The sequence below is a fragment of the Saccopteryx leptura genome, chromosome X (assembly GCF_036850995.1).
Source record: "Saccopteryx leptura isolate mSacLep1 chromosome X, mSacLep1_pri_phased_curated, whole genome shotgun sequence".
In the NCBI taxonomy this organism is placed as follows: Eukaryota; Metazoa; Chordata; class Mammalia; order Chiroptera; family Emballonuridae; genus Saccopteryx; species Saccopteryx leptura.
The window spans coordinates 7,901,475-7,918,057 of record NC_089516.1 but is presented as its reverse complement, the minus strand read 5'-3'; the positions used below and the strand labels follow the sequence as shown (position 1 = coordinate 7,918,057).

The 16,583-nt window shown below is 35.6% G+C and overlaps 1 protein-coding gene across 2 annotated transcripts in view; it reads right to left on the bottom strand.

The window, feature by feature from the left end:
- The window catches only part of GLRA2 (glycine receptor alpha 2), a 180,965-nt gene that overhangs the window by 125,527 nt on the left and 38,855 nt on the right, over nt 1-16,583 (bottom strand). Inside the window, exons 3-4 of one of the 2 annotated variants that reach the window (XM_066356230.1) lie at nt 10,510-10,577; nt 1,745-1,968 (exon numbers count right to left, since the gene is read on the bottom strand). In XM_066356230.1, the coding sequence (XP_066212327.1) occupies nt 1,745-1,968; nt 10,510-10,577 (292 nt within the window). Of the gene's footprint in view, nt 1-1,744; nt 1,969-10,346; nt 10,415-10,509; nt 10,578-16,583 lie in introns of both variants that reach the window. The other variant, XM_066356231.1, reaches the window with a different exon arrangement.

Below are 16,583 nucleotides of genomic sequence, written 5' to 3'. Positions count from 1 at the left end.
AACTCTCCTTCCCTGTACCGTGCTCTACATATGTCCCATTTCATCAGGTCACATCCGCTTAGCTTGTGCCCAATACTGCATCTTACACCAAATTTATGGCCATGTGAAACATCGGTTTTCCTAAAAATTTTTAGAAAAGTAAAAGTCAAAAGTTTTTTTAACAATAAAACAAGGGAATCTCCTGGTTCTTTGTGCAAGCAGCGACTTTGCTACTTTTTACAAATGAACAGCCTCTTGTTCCATGAGACATCAAAGCTGTCAGCCATTAGCAAGCTGTGAAAGTACTAGATTAAGAATGGAATGTACAGTATAGACCTAAGTTGTAAATAGAGGTGTGAAATGAGGTTTTTATGGTGGTGAGTCAGTAAACTTCAGAGAAGTAATCACAAATACACTAGCTGTCCACAGTTTTGGGGTAATAATATTGGAGCAAAAGGGAGAACTTTATAAAGGATTTGAAAGAGTTCATACTTATTCAATGTATTAGATATTACATTGTATATCTAATATACAATACATTGTCTAGGGCCTTTAGAGGGATACAGAAGATGCAAAATGAAATATGATATGAAAATATCTTGGCATTAAAGAGCTTACTGATTCAAAAGAATATTAACTTTAAGGTACAGGCAGCCATTATTTATTCATTACATCCTCTGTGTCGTGTTCTGTAGCAAGTTTTTTTTATGTGCTCTATACCAGGGGACAGCAAACTATGGCCAAAGGGTCAAATCTGATCCACTGCCACTTTTTGTGCATAAAGTTTTATGGAAATACAGCCACACCCCATTGCTACAGTGGCACAAAATAGCTGTGAAGCAAATGAAACAGTCTGGCCTGCAAAGCTAAAATACTTACTATCTGACCCTTTACTATATATATATCTGTGTTCTATATCATCCAGTGTCACAAGAATAGTCAGAAATAAATACTGTATGGTGTTTCCCATTTTACAGTTAAGGTAACTGAGAGTTATGGGTTACGTTATTTAGTAACTAACAAAGCTTGGTTTGATTTTAGATTTTTTTTTCTGAAAAATCCATGTTCTTATGCTATATTTGTATACACAAATAGTCAAAATATGAGGTATGAGAAATAAAAGCTTTACAGATTCACAGAGAAATTGTTACTAGAATTCAGAAAAGAGAGATTATTTTGAGCCTGGGGTGATATAGATTCCAGAGATCATATTCAAATATAAAAACAAAAATGGAGTTTAGGAATTGTCTATCCCAAGCTCAATCCCAAGAAAAGTTCAGAGATCAAGTTCACATGTTTAATTAGAAGCAAGGCTGGGATTAGAACTAGTTTTCTACTCACCAAGCCCAAAGTATGCTGTCAGTGACCATGCTGAGCAGTTGAATTTGTATGTGTGTGTGTGTGGGGGGGTGTTAAATGTTACAGAAAGACAGAATTATTTGAAATGAGACTTTGTACATTATGTTCAATGGAAATTTAATGAAAGGGCCTCTATTTCCTTTATTGAATCAATCACAGCATTTTGTGCAAGTATTTACACAACACCATCACCCGTCCACCATCCTACCAAATATGTTTTTGTTTTAGAGAATGACACTTCTGAAACCATGGGAACCTTTGACACTATCACCAACTTTAAGATTCAAATGATAAACAAGAGACCACAGAAGGCGAATATTCACTTACATCTTGTCATGCAGAATTAGGCAGCACTAGGCCAGCAGAAAAATGGAGACGTGAACAGGTACAGTCAAAGGAAGCTTACCTGATACTGTAAAGCACTTTGCCATTTTTTGAAATCCGAAGCAACTTGTTGTCTGTGGTGACATCGTGGAAGTTGGCACCTTTCTCATTGGCAAAGAACAAATCTGGTTTCCAAATGGAGTCCAACATCGATGGGTCCAAGTCCAGGGAATCATCAGGGTACTCACTATATGCCAACCGTGAATCATTCCACTGTTGTCTCAGAAAAATGTTCACTCGGTAATCCTACAGAAATGCCATGCATAAGAGTTACTTATCACCCATTCTGGCATATGAGGTCCTCTACATTTCCCCCTCACCCTTCCCCCTGATTTGGTGCAGTGTTTGTGTCTAAGTAAACCAGGCTGTGCATACCTTGGTGAAAAATAAACCACTCAGTTCTATTAGGAGTGGTAACAGAGTGAACAAAGAAAGAAGACTTCGCCATGCCAAACTGACTTGGTTGAAATTTTTGTTTAAATTATTCATTCTGGGAAAAAATAATACCAACTCAAGCTGATTTTGCTATAGAAAAAGGTAATAATGATGATTATAGAAGTCAGTCTGTGATGGCAGATTGTCAAATAAAACTGATTCATTTTCCAAATCAGAAATAACATGATCTCTTTCCTCATTCTGCTCAGATGCTCTGGGCAGAAGCAAACCCACTCTGTACTTTTGGTAGTGAAAATCTTTTTATAAAACTCTTACATCATGGGGTAATATTTTTTTAATTCATCAACATGAATATTAAGATGCTTCATGTTAACAAGATAATTCCCTCATAGCTACTTACTTTTGATATTCTTAAATATTTTATCATTTCTCTGAATGGGTTTTATCTACAGTAGTCAACTTGATGCTTCATCAAAACAGGGATCTTTTTATGTTCTTCCAATCGGAGCACCTTCTGACAAAGGCGTTCCTCCGTGTGGGAATCTCAGGTATATCCTTTTCTTCTGATTTGGTCTGGGAATTTCTGTGCTCATGAGTAAGCTCTGGGCAGTGACTGCTGTCCTAGGGATTTCTACTGAAAGCTCTAGGTTCATGCAAGCTGTTAACTTCTCTTGATAGAGCAGACCCAGATAGAGGTTTCAACAGTATTATCTAGTCATGTGGGACTATGGTTTAGAGCTAATAGTTGTTCATCCTTGCCACTTATGATCATTTAGGGTGATATATACTCATTCCTACTCTCTTTCCATTACCTTTTAACTCTCATATTTTCTATTTGCATATCTTTGGCACCTGGGTTTTGGTAATTGTTCACATTCTTCTAATGGTGACCAACTTGTCCTAGTTTGCCTGAGAACTTCCCAGTTTTAGCCCATAAAGTCCCACATTCAGGAAACCCACTTAGCCCCAGGCAAAATAGGGATGGTTATTTACTCTAGTAGATATAAGGGAGACCACCACCTCAGGATGGTCAGTTTTGGTTAATTACCTTTAGGGTCAAAAGAAAAAAATGACTAAGTTATAAAGATCAAGGTGTATGGAAAAGAATTTCAATCTGGTTCTTTCTACCTATTATTAAACTATCCAAATTTTCATGCCTTCTTTTCAAATATAGCCATTCTGATGACCAGGCTAATGGAGTATTAAAACTCAGTGGCAGTTTTTATGGAGTGCGCAATGTAGTTGACCTAATGAATGCTAATAATCATATAGTCGTTGCTAACTTCTGAAAATCAGTCATCAAACCCCAGCTCATTTGGAAAGGCTGAAATATTAAAAGAAATAACCTTAAGGTTTTCAATTGTACAACCTAAGAACTTTCTGACTTGGAAAATTTTATCAGCTGACTTTTATTTGAGATTATCCCAGGCCTTCATAGCAAATTTCCAGACCTGTGAGGGTACTGCTACGGGCCCTGTCATACTTCCATTCCATCCTGTGTGTTCACTGTGTATTTCCATCCCCAATGATGGAACCCAGGGAGTGGAAGAACCTCAAAGTTTTCCTCAGCATATAGTCTAGAATTGTCCAAAGGGACTAGAAGGTAGTAAATGGAAAGAGATTAGCAGGTCTATGTTTCATTAACAACAGGAGTTACTAGAAGCTTTGGAGTTTTGTATGAGTAAAGACCAGAAGGTGTGATTTGTAGGAGGAAAAAGGGGGCTGTTGAAAACATAATAATTCAATATAAGTATGTATTAGATCCATCAACTGAGATATTTTAAGGTTTCCTAAGGGAAAAAGTGCAGCTTCTTCAGTGTTTGACATCTACCCCTTTTATTTTCCTTATTGAGAGAACTAGTTATTCATAAAATGTGTGTGCACGCGCAGGGGGATCTATAAGCTTGTTTCAATAGGAACTGTGAGAGAAGAGGAGCTCATCCCTTAACCAGTTCTGGAGGCAGAGAAACTAAGTATGGGAACATAATGACAGCTGAAAATAACAGAAGTGAATGGGTTAAATACTTTAGGCCATTGGGAGGTCAACAAGGGCCCCCAAGAAGTAATCATAGGATGGGAGAGACCATAAGAAGCCAGATAGAGACTATTGGGTAGCAAAATCACCAAGAGAAGTTGTTGCTATCCTCCCTTGAACTGAAGTACTTAAAGGTGCATACTGAGAGACTCCAGAGAATATTACATTAGTAACATACAACGTGAAAACATTGACCTTAAAAAAAAACTCAATATAAATTTTCACAACTAATGTACAGCTTTTAAAAAGTCTTTCCCATGAGTATTCTCCTATGTTTCCTGGTTTTTATTTTGAATTTTATATATAGAGAAAATAATAAAAGCGATTCTCCCAATATGAGAACTTTTAGAAGATCACTGAATCGACCATATCGCAGTAGAAACATTAAATGTCTAAGAATTAATTTAAAATATATTAATCCTTGTATTTGTAAATAAGAATAAATGGGAAACTAAGAGGAGAAAATATATTTTATGGGACAGTTACAGGAATTATATTAAATAAGGTCTTTATTGATCTTTTGGAAGTATTTTTTATTTCTAATATATAAGATTTTAAATTTTTGGTAATTTTGTTTATGATGACATACACTCTTCTAAAATAAAAAGTAATTCTTAACTCCTATTAGAATAGAAAAGGACACTGGCTCAGTGGATAGAGCATTGGCCCAGTGTATGGATATCCTGGATTTGATTCTTGGTGTGGGTACACAGGAGAAACGACCATCTTCTTCTTCCCCTTCCCCTTTTTCTCCCTCTTCCCCTCCCACAGCCAGTGGCTCCATTGGTTTGAGCATGGCCTCAGGCACTGAGGATAGCTCCGTTGATCCAAGTGGGTCATCCTCAAGTGCTAAAAATAGCTCGATACTCAAGCATCAGCCCGATGGGATTGCCAGGTAGATCCCAGTCAGGGCACATGCAGGAGTCTGCCTCACTATCTCCCCTCCTCTAACCTAAAAAAAGAAAAGAAAAAGAAAGAAAAAAAGAAAGAAAATGACACCCAAGGATCTAGAGAAGTAGATAGCTAAAGAAAAGATTTTTCTGGGCCTATGCCTCTAGAATTTTTTCAGTTCTCTATCATTTTCAATGCAGGGTAGAAACTTGACAAAGGTGATTTATCTGTGCATCATCTCTGCCTATTTACAGGTAGGTTTATTCTCTCATGAGATTCCAAACCACAAGAAGTAGTTATATTGTTCTGTAGTCTTTTTTTGTCTTTCTTTTTGCTTCTAGGTTTAATGAAATATTAAAGAGAAAGTAAATATTGAGAGACATGCTTAAATGTAGACTGAATATTCTTTTATACTGTCATCTCTCTCCAGAGACAGATTCTACTTCAAATAAATACTTCCTTATATTAAAATTTGTTTTCCTATGATTGACTATCTGGGTGTTGAGTTAACTCAGCAATTTTAAATCTTTTTCATCTCATGGCACAGATAAACTAATTAGTAAAATTCTGCGGCACACCAAAAAATACATTTTTTGCTGATCTGACAAAAAATAGGTTTAATTTTGATTCATTCACCCTGGACTGGTATTGTTGTGTTGGCTGTTGTCATTTTTTATTTGACAATCTAAGGGAAAAGAAGTCAGTGCCCCTGAGTAAATAGTCAGATATTACATGTTTTAAGAATTCTTGTGGCACACCAGTGTGCCTCTTGTAACAGACCAACTGAAAATTGCTGGGTTAGGTAATAGAAACATTCAAATAATATATATATATATATATATATATATATGTATATATAAATATGGAAATACATATCTTATTTTTTCAAAAGCTATGTGTAAGTCATATAATCTTTATTGTATGCTTAACAGAGGTAATAAAAATACCTACACTCCATACTATTGTTTCACTTTTTCTGGTAACTGCTAATATACCCATGGAACAAAGATTGTTTCCTTAAATTGAATTATTTGGGTACTATTATATTTAGTCTGATTTGTACATACAGATTGTCACTCTGCCTTATACATATTATTATTAAACTTTACTGTTACTCTTTTATTATTTTTATGTGTATAAATTGTTAATCCAATTATATTAAAGAGTTATCAAAGACAAGGGTATACTTTGTTGATTCCCCAAGGTGCCTATGTGGTACTTAGATTTTAACTTCTGGCTGCACAGCAGTACAGTTTTCATCATTTTGAGTCTGTGCTAGCTTTGATACAGGAAGTTAGCCTTGAATTTGAAATTATGGGACAGCAGTTACTTTATGATGAATTTGGGCTTTAACATCACATTGTTAATTTAGAGACTGAGGTCACTTTATATCTCAGCTTAACAAAATGCCAGGCTTGTGGTAGATTCTTAGTTCATCTCTAAAAAATCAGAAGTAGGAAATGTAGCGACCTGCTATTTCTGATAAGTTAGCATCTCCTTATGAATTGCTTATGCAGCTATACAATGAAAAGGAGCGCATAGTGTCATTTCAGCAGTTACAGCACAGCATGCGTTCTTATAAGGAGCTGTCTGTCTCTGAGCCAGTTCCTCAGCATTGTGAATTCAAATCAGATATAAAACAACTCTTCAGCCTGCAGCAGTGATCAACAGAGCATGTGGACTTTGTCCTCTGGGGCAGAATTTTGAGGAGGCATGCTAATATTCTGAAGATACTCGCTGAGTGGACAGATAGTGTGCACTTTTAGCTCTTGCCCCTCCCCTTCCCCAAATCTACTAAATGAGGAGGGTGCCAGGATCTGATACTGTGGCATGGGTAGTGTTCCAGCACCTACAGGTCCAAATCACACTCTTTCTACCCACATCCCTCTAGGCCATCATTAGGTAGGTTTGAAGGGACTATCTCTTCTCCATTTTCGGATGGCCTATCCCTGCAGAGAGTTGCATGCAGATAGCATGCAAATACTGTTGACCTTTACTGACATTATTGATAATCCCAAACTATGCCTTTAAATCAGGAAAGAGGGTGTTGCAAATACACTCCCTATCCCGTAAATTTAATTGCCATCAGCAGCTAAAAAAAAGGGGGGGAAAGAAAAGGAAATGGTAAACTGACATTCCAAAAACAATATATAACCTGTTCCATTATACATCCCTTACTAGTCTTTTGGAACCATATATACACAAAAAATTGTTCCACTGGACTATTCTTAGCAGAGGGTCAATTAGTAATGGCCACTGATAGATCCCTGTGGCTCCTAATAAACAAAAGTAAGTATTTGGGAATAATGTATGTCATCATAATGATCCATAAAAACGTTCCTTAGAATAACACAAATACGTTGTTCTGTGAGCCCGCATCTTCAACACTAACATATCAAAGGAGTGAGTTAGAGGGCATATGGGTCTGTAAGCAAGCCTATACTTTGTTGGCAGGCAGTACCAACAATTGTTTCATGGGGTTTCATCACAGGGGCAGACTGGATAGCACCAAAAAAAAGTCATGTTGAGTTTTTAAAACTCATAATCACTGCTTCTTATTTAGAAACAAACACCTAAACTAAATCCGCCGGTGGTGTTATTGGTGCCATGGGGTGAGAGTGGCACATGGGAGAGAGGAAGAAACTCAAAAACTCAAAATTCTGAGGTATTCATGGAAAAATTTATTCCAGGAAAGTTAGAGAAACAAAAAGTATTATCCTCCAAATAACACTAATCAATGTCCTCAATGGCCACATACATTACTGTGCTTGAAAGGTAAAGGTCTGATGTTTTCACTCCAACTAAAGATATTTCAGGGAAGAACCTTGTTCTGTTTAACTATTTGACCAATTTTATTGAGTTGATTCTTATGAATCTGTGGGCATATTCATGGGTGGTAGAATCTCAGTGTTCAGCTAAAGGAAGCTCAGGCTATGAGGACACTGTAGGTATATCCGGTAGATTCCTAGGCAGGGCCTTAGGGATGTGGGAAGATAAGACCCTTTCAAGGTGGAGCAATTCTCACATTCTTATGAGCATCTGAATATTTTAATATTAATGCTTTAGATCTGGGATTGGCAACTTGTGACCTACGGACCCAATTTAACCACAGCCTGATTTTATAAGTAATTTGGGGGGGGGAGTACATCCGCACCTATTTGCTCACTATTGTTTATGACTGCTCTCATGCCAAGAGGACAGAATTGAGTTGTGACAGAGACTGCCTGGCCTTCAAAGTTTTAAATATTTGCACAATGGTCTTTTATAAAAAAAATTTTTGCCAGTCCCTACTCGATATGGCATGAGGATTTATTCTTAGCTTTAAGCATGATAGTGTTTCAAAAATATATTTTACTTTCACACAAAAGCCATATTAAGGAAAATAAATGTACTTTTTATTGTTTAGAAAATTTAATGGAATGACATTGATTAATTACAGTACATAGGTTTTAGGTAAATGTTTCTATAGCATTTAAACTTACTCTCAAATGAAGTTTGTCATTACATCAAAAGCTAAGAAATAAAATGGAAGCATAATATACATTACTCTTCTGACCATGCAACTCAATATATCTCATACAGCACATAGACAGGCCGTTGATATTACACTTGAACAGTGACTTCCAGATTTTCTTGTAGGAAACATGGCAAAGAACACTTTAATAAATGACCAGGAAACACCGAAGCAGCCCATTTTCAGTAGCTGCTAAAGACACAGGAAAACCAGCATATCCATAGTTTCCCTTTTTATCTCCTGAAATACTAAGCTTTTTTTTTTTTTTTTTTTGCATTAGTGAGCATCAAAAAGGTGCACATTTGCATTTCTGATTGGGAGTAAAATGCAATGAGGATATTTAATCAAAGCAACTTAGGATCTAATTAATGCAATCAGCATTAGGTCGTGCAAATATTGTCATTGAATGCCATCGTGTAAAGCTGGTGACAGCGATTTGGGCTGCTGGGAGGTTTATCAAGATAAAAACCAAGAGAAGAGAGACCGAAACTGAATGCCAAGCTCAGAGTTGCATTACCTTTTCCATGTTCAGTTTTTCTTATGAGTCATCTAATAACCCTATCAAAACTATCTTATTTGGGTGAAATAATTTATGCACTACATCCTGTCAAAGCTCCAGAAGTCTCATTTCTGGACAATGCTGTGTCAGAGTAATATTATGACAGGTAGTGGGGTTGCATTATGCTTAATTTTGCCGGTGAAAAGGACTGGTAAAAGAGAAATTATTTCTTTCTAGCATCAAGGATATCAAAAAATACAGAAATTTGTTAGACATGATCCTAGTAGCCTAGAAGAGAAAATTCATAAAAACAGGGGAACACTATTTTTTTTTACATCTCAGTGGCATTGTGCTCATTATTTCATTTCCTGAGTATTTCTAGGACATTGGCCATCATAGTACCTGGTCATGCTTAACTGTATTCTATCATATTTTGATCTCATCCAATAGTATGGCTGTATACTGTGCATAGTCATGAAAATAAAAGCAGCCAAATGATTAAGACATAAAATAAATTTTACAGGGACCAAGAAAATATTTCACACCAAATGCAGTCTCCACACTATAACTTAGCACTGTAAGGCTACTGACCTAATTAAATAGGCTGTGTCAAGGCAACACCGTCACCATGACATTTATAAGGAATCCAGTCAATTTTCTAGTATCTAAATCTTATGTACATGAAACATGTTTGCATGTACATTATGATGAGCTTTTGATAGTTCTATTTTTGTAAAAATTTTATTTATTTTTTGCAGAAGCCATGCATGTGTTGTAATGGCTGTGGACTTAGGACTACTTTCTATTGTTAACAAAATTGTGTACGCATACATGTGTGTGTGTATTTATTGTAAAGTCAGCCCCTTGGTGTATAGCTTAAATGCTGCATATATGAGGCTTAACTATGTTAAAACCTATATGAAAAAAAACTGCCTATAAAAATATTCCCCAAACTTTGAAACTTATATTTCTGAAACATTGGAGATACAAAGATTTAAACATCCTTAACTATATTACCATGTTTATTACTGATTATTTTACCTAAATCTAACCAAACATCAAGTGATTCCAAAATTTCTCTGGCATAATGGATAAATGATTATTGTATTTTAAGTAATGAACATTTGATTAATGACTTCCTGAAGTGAAAGAGTATAAATAATTGCTTTCTAGAGGTGAGTGAACTTAGAGATTGGCACTCAGTAAATGTCCCCCAAACAGTCAATCGTACTCTTCAATCCCATGTCCCATTCCTTCACACCATGGCTTCAATGCTCAGTCCCACTCACCATTGTAGTTTCTGCTATTGACCCAAAGCTGTTGATAAATATGTTGCAGGTAACATTTACAGGAGGCCCTGCAAGTTGAACAATAAATAGAAAATTTGACAGATTGTGTTCATAGCATAATCAAGTCAAGTTTTTCTCTTGCCAGTGGCATTATAGCACTTACCATGGTGGTTTCCGTGACTGATCCAAAACTGTTGATAAAAATATTGCAAGTAACGTTTACTGGAGGACCTGCAGAATGCAATAAAAATATTGCAATAGACATTGAAGCAAAATTACAGCTTCATCAACATCTGTGCAAATGACAAAAGATGCAAACAAATTAAAATGATGGTGAGATTGCAAAAAAAGAAAATGTTTTACCCAGATGTTCATGGTGATAATATTCCCACTAGAATTTTGAATAATGACAGTTAAGCCATGATAACTTACCCTGAGGAGCTTTGGAAAAATATAAGCTGAAAACTATTAAACTGAATTCATTGTCAACAGTTGCTATCAAAATAGCCTTTTGGGTGGGTAGATTTCTTTGACCTTAGGCTCAATGATACTGTAGATGTCAACAGTGGACATCCCAAGGTGATGAAATTAGCTTGGGTCATGAGTTTAAATGAAGCTGCAGTTTGAACTGTGAATGGGTCAGGACCATTCACCTTTCACGTGATATCCTTTAAATCAGTAGGTCTAGTTTGAGTCTCTTGATACCTCTGAATTTATCCCATTCTTTCTATAATTCTTTGACCCTATCAATGAAAAATGATGTAAAGAAATACGGAAACAATGGACATTAACTCCTTTTAAAAAAAAAAGTAAGTTAATATCGAGATTGTTGCCTCAATAAATGTGTAATGTAAAGCGGAGTTATTAATGCTAGTCCCAGGGACTAGTTCTCTTTTCCCTTGCCCTTCAACTTGGGATTGGATAAGATCAAGTGTGTTCAGAGGGGTATGGCCACAGACATTTTGCTCTTTGGCATTCGATAAATCACTCTCTGATTATTTTTTGTTTCTTGTCTTACTGAGGAACATGTTTATTACCCCCATGTAGTTTTCCCCAGATGCTTTCTGAGATAAGAACATACTGCCACGAACCATCTTTGCTTTTCCTAGTGATGTTTATCTTCACTCAAAAAAGGCTTAGCAGAAAAAACCAGGAACTGTATTATTCCATACGTAGGTGGGACATAATAGTGAAACTAAGAGACATTGATAAGAGTGTGGTGGTTACGGGGGGGGGGGGGGAGGGGGGAATGGGAGAGGGAAAGGGGGTGGGGAGGGGCACAAAGAAAACAAGATAGAAGGTGACAGAGGACAATCTGACTTTGGGTGGTGGGTATGCAACATAATTGAACGACAAGATAACCTGGACTTGTTATCTTTGAATATATGTATCCTGATTTATTCATGTCACCCCATTAAAAAAATAAAATTATTAAAAAAAAAAACAGAAAGAGAAGTATTCTTCATTCATTTTAGCAAATTGGAAAAAAAAAAAAAAAAAGGCTTAGCAACCTGGTGTAAGCCACACCCAGGTGGCTCTCCGTACCCAGCAAGCCAGTAGGATCTGAATGAGGAGGAGTTTGGCTTGAGGCTTCCCTCAAAGGCTAGTAGTAAAACACAGCTGTGGTGGCACTTGAGCACCACGTCTTTAAACTCTCCAGGCCTGTGTTGGGTTCTCAGAATGAGGAAAGGAAACTTGAGCAAGACAGCTAATTTAAATCCCCAGGCAAAGAGTATTGGTAAAAGAAGGAATAAAGAGTTTTGGTAAAAACAATGTGTTAAGCTCTTTTTTAGTTTTAGCATAACTAACTTTTCTGATTAAAATAAATGTTTGCAGACATGGATTCACAAGCATCACCATATTACCAAAACATTTTTCAACCCCCAAGTCTTGTGGTTCATCCCATTCCCTGTTATTTCGGCATCTGCCAAGCTGACTTCTCCATGGTCACTTCCAACTATGCTTGATTTGTTTTTCCTTTTTGGTTACTCAGAACAAAACAAAAATGAATCTCTTTCTTGGCTATAAAATTGTATTTTAAAATCACTATTTTTTTCTCCTAATAAATTATACAAAGTAGAGGCAAGTCATGATGAATTTTGTATGTTTGCTCTTCTGTTCTTCTTACAATAAAATATTTCCTTTTAGGTAGTCTGATTCAGAGTGGAAGACTTGAAAATGAATGATGGAGGAAAGAAACAGGAAAAAGAAAATGTCTTAACAGGAGGAATTTGAAAACTCAAATGTAGGTTTCCTTGTATTGTACAGTACTTGTTTGTCTGGCCTCCCCAACTGAGTTGGAAGCATTTAAAAGGCTGGGCCATACCATCAATAATTTGTTTTTATCCTTCCCAGTAAATGGCAGTGTGAGTATGATGCTAGAACTCAAAATAATTTTTAAGCTACTGCATATTGACTCACTGTAGTAAGCATATTAAAAATTATCTAGTATAATCCTTACAAAAGAGGAATTATTTTACTGCTGCAGGAGATGTTTTCATATGGGGGGACTGCGGGGTTAGAAAGGTTAAGTAACTTGCCTAAAGTGCTGCCCCAGTTATTAGAAGTGGAAGCTCAATATCTCATCTTTCTGATCCCCAAACCCCAAACTTTCCACCACTTCGCTGCACTGCATTCATTACACAGTATCTTCTCTCCCTTCTGACCCACCAACCGTGGCGTTTTCCATTGGTTTGCACATTTCTGGGAAAATTTTATTCTTTCTATCTGATCTCTTTAATCTTGGGCATTGTCTCAAGGTTCATTTGCATTTAGATATAAAACCAAGAGGAAAAAGTAAGTTTTTTTCTAAATATGTATGTTGATTCTATTTCTAGACTTGAAGCCACATAATATTGCAGTATCATAGACAACTTATTCCAGCATTTAGATTGTCAATACATAAAATGGACTAAAATAAAAGAAATTGAAATTTAAAATAAATTTGGTTTGAGTGGCAAGTGAAATCCACAAACTATTGGATTAATTCTCTTTTGCAAGTAAGTTTGTTTTTGGTGGTTTTTTTTTTTGGGGGGGGGGGATGAAGGATTAGCACATGCATATAGTAAGAGCTGACATGTTAACACCTCACTGTGAGTCGGTAAGTGCCTTATTTCATTCTTCAGTAGTTAGGTGCTACATTGTCCCCCATCTTATGGATAAAGAAAATGAGGCACAAAGGTAGTTAATTAAGTTTTCCAAGGTCACAGAGTTTTTAGGAGGCAGAAATTGCCTAACCTCAGGGACACTTTTTTTTTTTTTTTTTTAACTACAGGAGTAAAATGCCTGAAGCCAATATAATTATCCTAATAGTTGAAGTTATGAGTCTTTCACCTCTTTGGCTTAATTTATTTTTAGGTATTCTTGTAGATACTATTGTAAATGGAATTGTTTTCTAAATTTCCTTTTCAGATTGTTCATTGCAGTTGTGTAAAAATACAACTGATTTATATATGTCGATCATGTATGCTGCAATTTTGCTAAATTAATTTATTAGCTCTAGTAATTTTCTTTTGAATTGTTTGAGGTTTTATATATAGAGGACCATGTCATCTGCAAATATGGTTCTCCTTCTTCCTTTCAAATTTGAGTGCTTTTTATTTCTTTTTCTTGTGTAATTGTTGTGGGTAAGACTTCCAATACAATGTTGAATAGCAGTAGTGAAAGCAAGCGTCCTTATTTTGTTTCCAATCTTAGGGGAAAAGCTTTCAGTCTTTTACCATTAAATCTGCTTTCTGTAGATGGCATATAGTTAGAAAATGTCAGCTTTGAATTTTTCATAAATGGTCTTTATCATGTTGAAGAAGTCTCCTTCTATTCCTAGTTTTTTGAGTAGTCTTCTTTCCTGTATTGTGAAAGGGTATTGGACTTTGTCAGCTGCTTTTTCTGTATCAGTTGAGATGATCATGTATTTTCTCTCCTTCATTCTATTATTGTGGGGTATTTCTTTGATTTTATCATATTGAACTGCCTTACATTCCTGGGATAAATCCCAGTTGTTCATGGTTTATAATTCTTTTATTATGCTGTTGGATTTGTTTTGCTAACATTTTGTTGAGGATTTTTGCATGTATATTCATAAAGGATATTGGTCTGTGGTTTTCATTTCTTGTGGTATCTTTATCTGGCTTTTATATCAGAGTAATGTTGGCCTCATAAAATGAGTTAAGTATTATTTTCTCTTTTATCTCATGAAACAGTTTGAGAAGGATTTGTGGTAATTCTCACTTTACTGTTTGGAAAAATTCATGCTTAAAACCATCTGGTTCCTGATCTGTGATGGTGCAGTGGATAAAGCATTGTCCTGGAATGCTGAAGTTGCTGGTTTGAAACCCTGGGCTTCCTTGTCAAGGCAGATATGAGAAGCAACTACGAGTTGATGCTTCCTGCTCTTCACCCCAACTCTCTCTCTCCCCCCTCAATAAAATCAATAAATAAAATCTCAAAATTAATTGATTAATTAATTAAAGAAATTTATTGAAAAACCATCTGTTCCTGAACTTTTTTTTGTTGCAAGATTTTTGATTATTCATTTAATCCCTTTACTTGCTTCAGGTCTGTTAAAGTTTTCTATTATATCTTTAGTTAGTTTAGGTAATTTGTGTGTTTCTAGGTATTTCCTATACCATCAAAGTTATCTAATTTGTTTATAATATCTTCTCTTTCAATTTGTTCTTTTTAATTTTTATTCATTGATTTTAGCAAGAGAGAAAGGGAGGGAGGGAGACACACACACACACACACACACACACACACACAGAAACATCGATCTGGTCCTGTATGTATCTCGACAGGGGGTTGAACTGGCAAACTCTTTGCTTCCGGATGATGCTTGAATCAACCAAGCTATCTAGACAAGACTGTAATTCTTTTATTTCTGTAAAATCAATAGTAATGCCTCCACTTTAGTTTCTAATTTTAGTTAGTTGAGTCTTCTCTTTTTTTCTCTGTCAATCTAGCTAAAGATTTATATATTTTTTTATCTTCTAAAAGAACCAACTTTTGGTTTTGTTGATTCTCTAGTTGCTGTTCTATTTTTTTTTCTCTACTCGAACCTTTATTATTTACTTCCCTGAGAACTTTGGATTTAGTTTTCTCTTCTTTTTCTAGTGCCTCAAATTGTAATATAAGGTTATAAGACTTGAGATCTTTCTTGCAGGCATTTACATTTAAAATTTCTCTCTGAGCACTACATATACTGCATCCCATAAGTTTTGGTATGTTGTATTTTTGTTTTTATTCATCTCTAATTTCCCTTATAATTTCTCGTTTGATCCATTTGTTATTTAAGAGTGTGTTGATTTCCAAATATTAGAATTTTCTGGTTTTCCTTTTATTGTTGATTTTGAGTTTCTTTCCACTATGGTTAGAAAATATATTTTTATCACTTTAATCTTTAAAATCTATTAAAATCTGTCTCGTAGTCTTATATATCAGTGGTCCCCAACCCCCGGACCGCGGACCGGTACCGCGGAAATAATGTAAGTTATTTATTCTTTCACTGCGGACCAGTACCAAATGGCCCACGGACTGGTACCGGTCTGTGGCCTGGGGGTTGGGGACCACTGCTCTAGAAGGTTTATGATTATACTTAACCAGAGACAGCTAATCATTTAAGAGATTTTGACTTAAAGTATATTTTGTCCAATGTTAATATAGCCACCTTAGGTCTCTTTGGGTTGCTGTTTGCATAGGATATATTTTTCCATCTTGTCACTGTCACTCTACTTGTGTCTTTGGATCTAAATTGAGTTTCTCATAGATAGCATATAGTTAAATCATAGTTTGTTTTATTTGTTCTCCTGATCTATGGTTTTTTATTAGGGAGCTTAGCTCATTTACATTTAGAGTAATTGCTAATAAGGAATGACTTCAGCCATTTAGAATTTGATCTCTGTATATCTTACAGCATTTTTGTGTCTCATTTTCTCTATTACTACCCTCTTTTGTGTCTAGTTGAACCATTTTGATTCTTTTACATTTCCTTTTTTGTATATATTTATTCTTTGTGGTTACCATGGGGATTACATTTGACACTGTAAATTAATAACTATCTACTTTTAATTGATACCACCTTTACTAAATAGCATGTAGAAACTCCACTCCTAAACAGGTACAGTCTTCTCCCTTTATGTTGTGGTTTCGAATATATATATATATTCACTGTGTGCTCAATAGCATAGGTTAAAACATTTTAAAATATATTTTTCTTTTATATTCTGTAGGAGACAGAAAGTA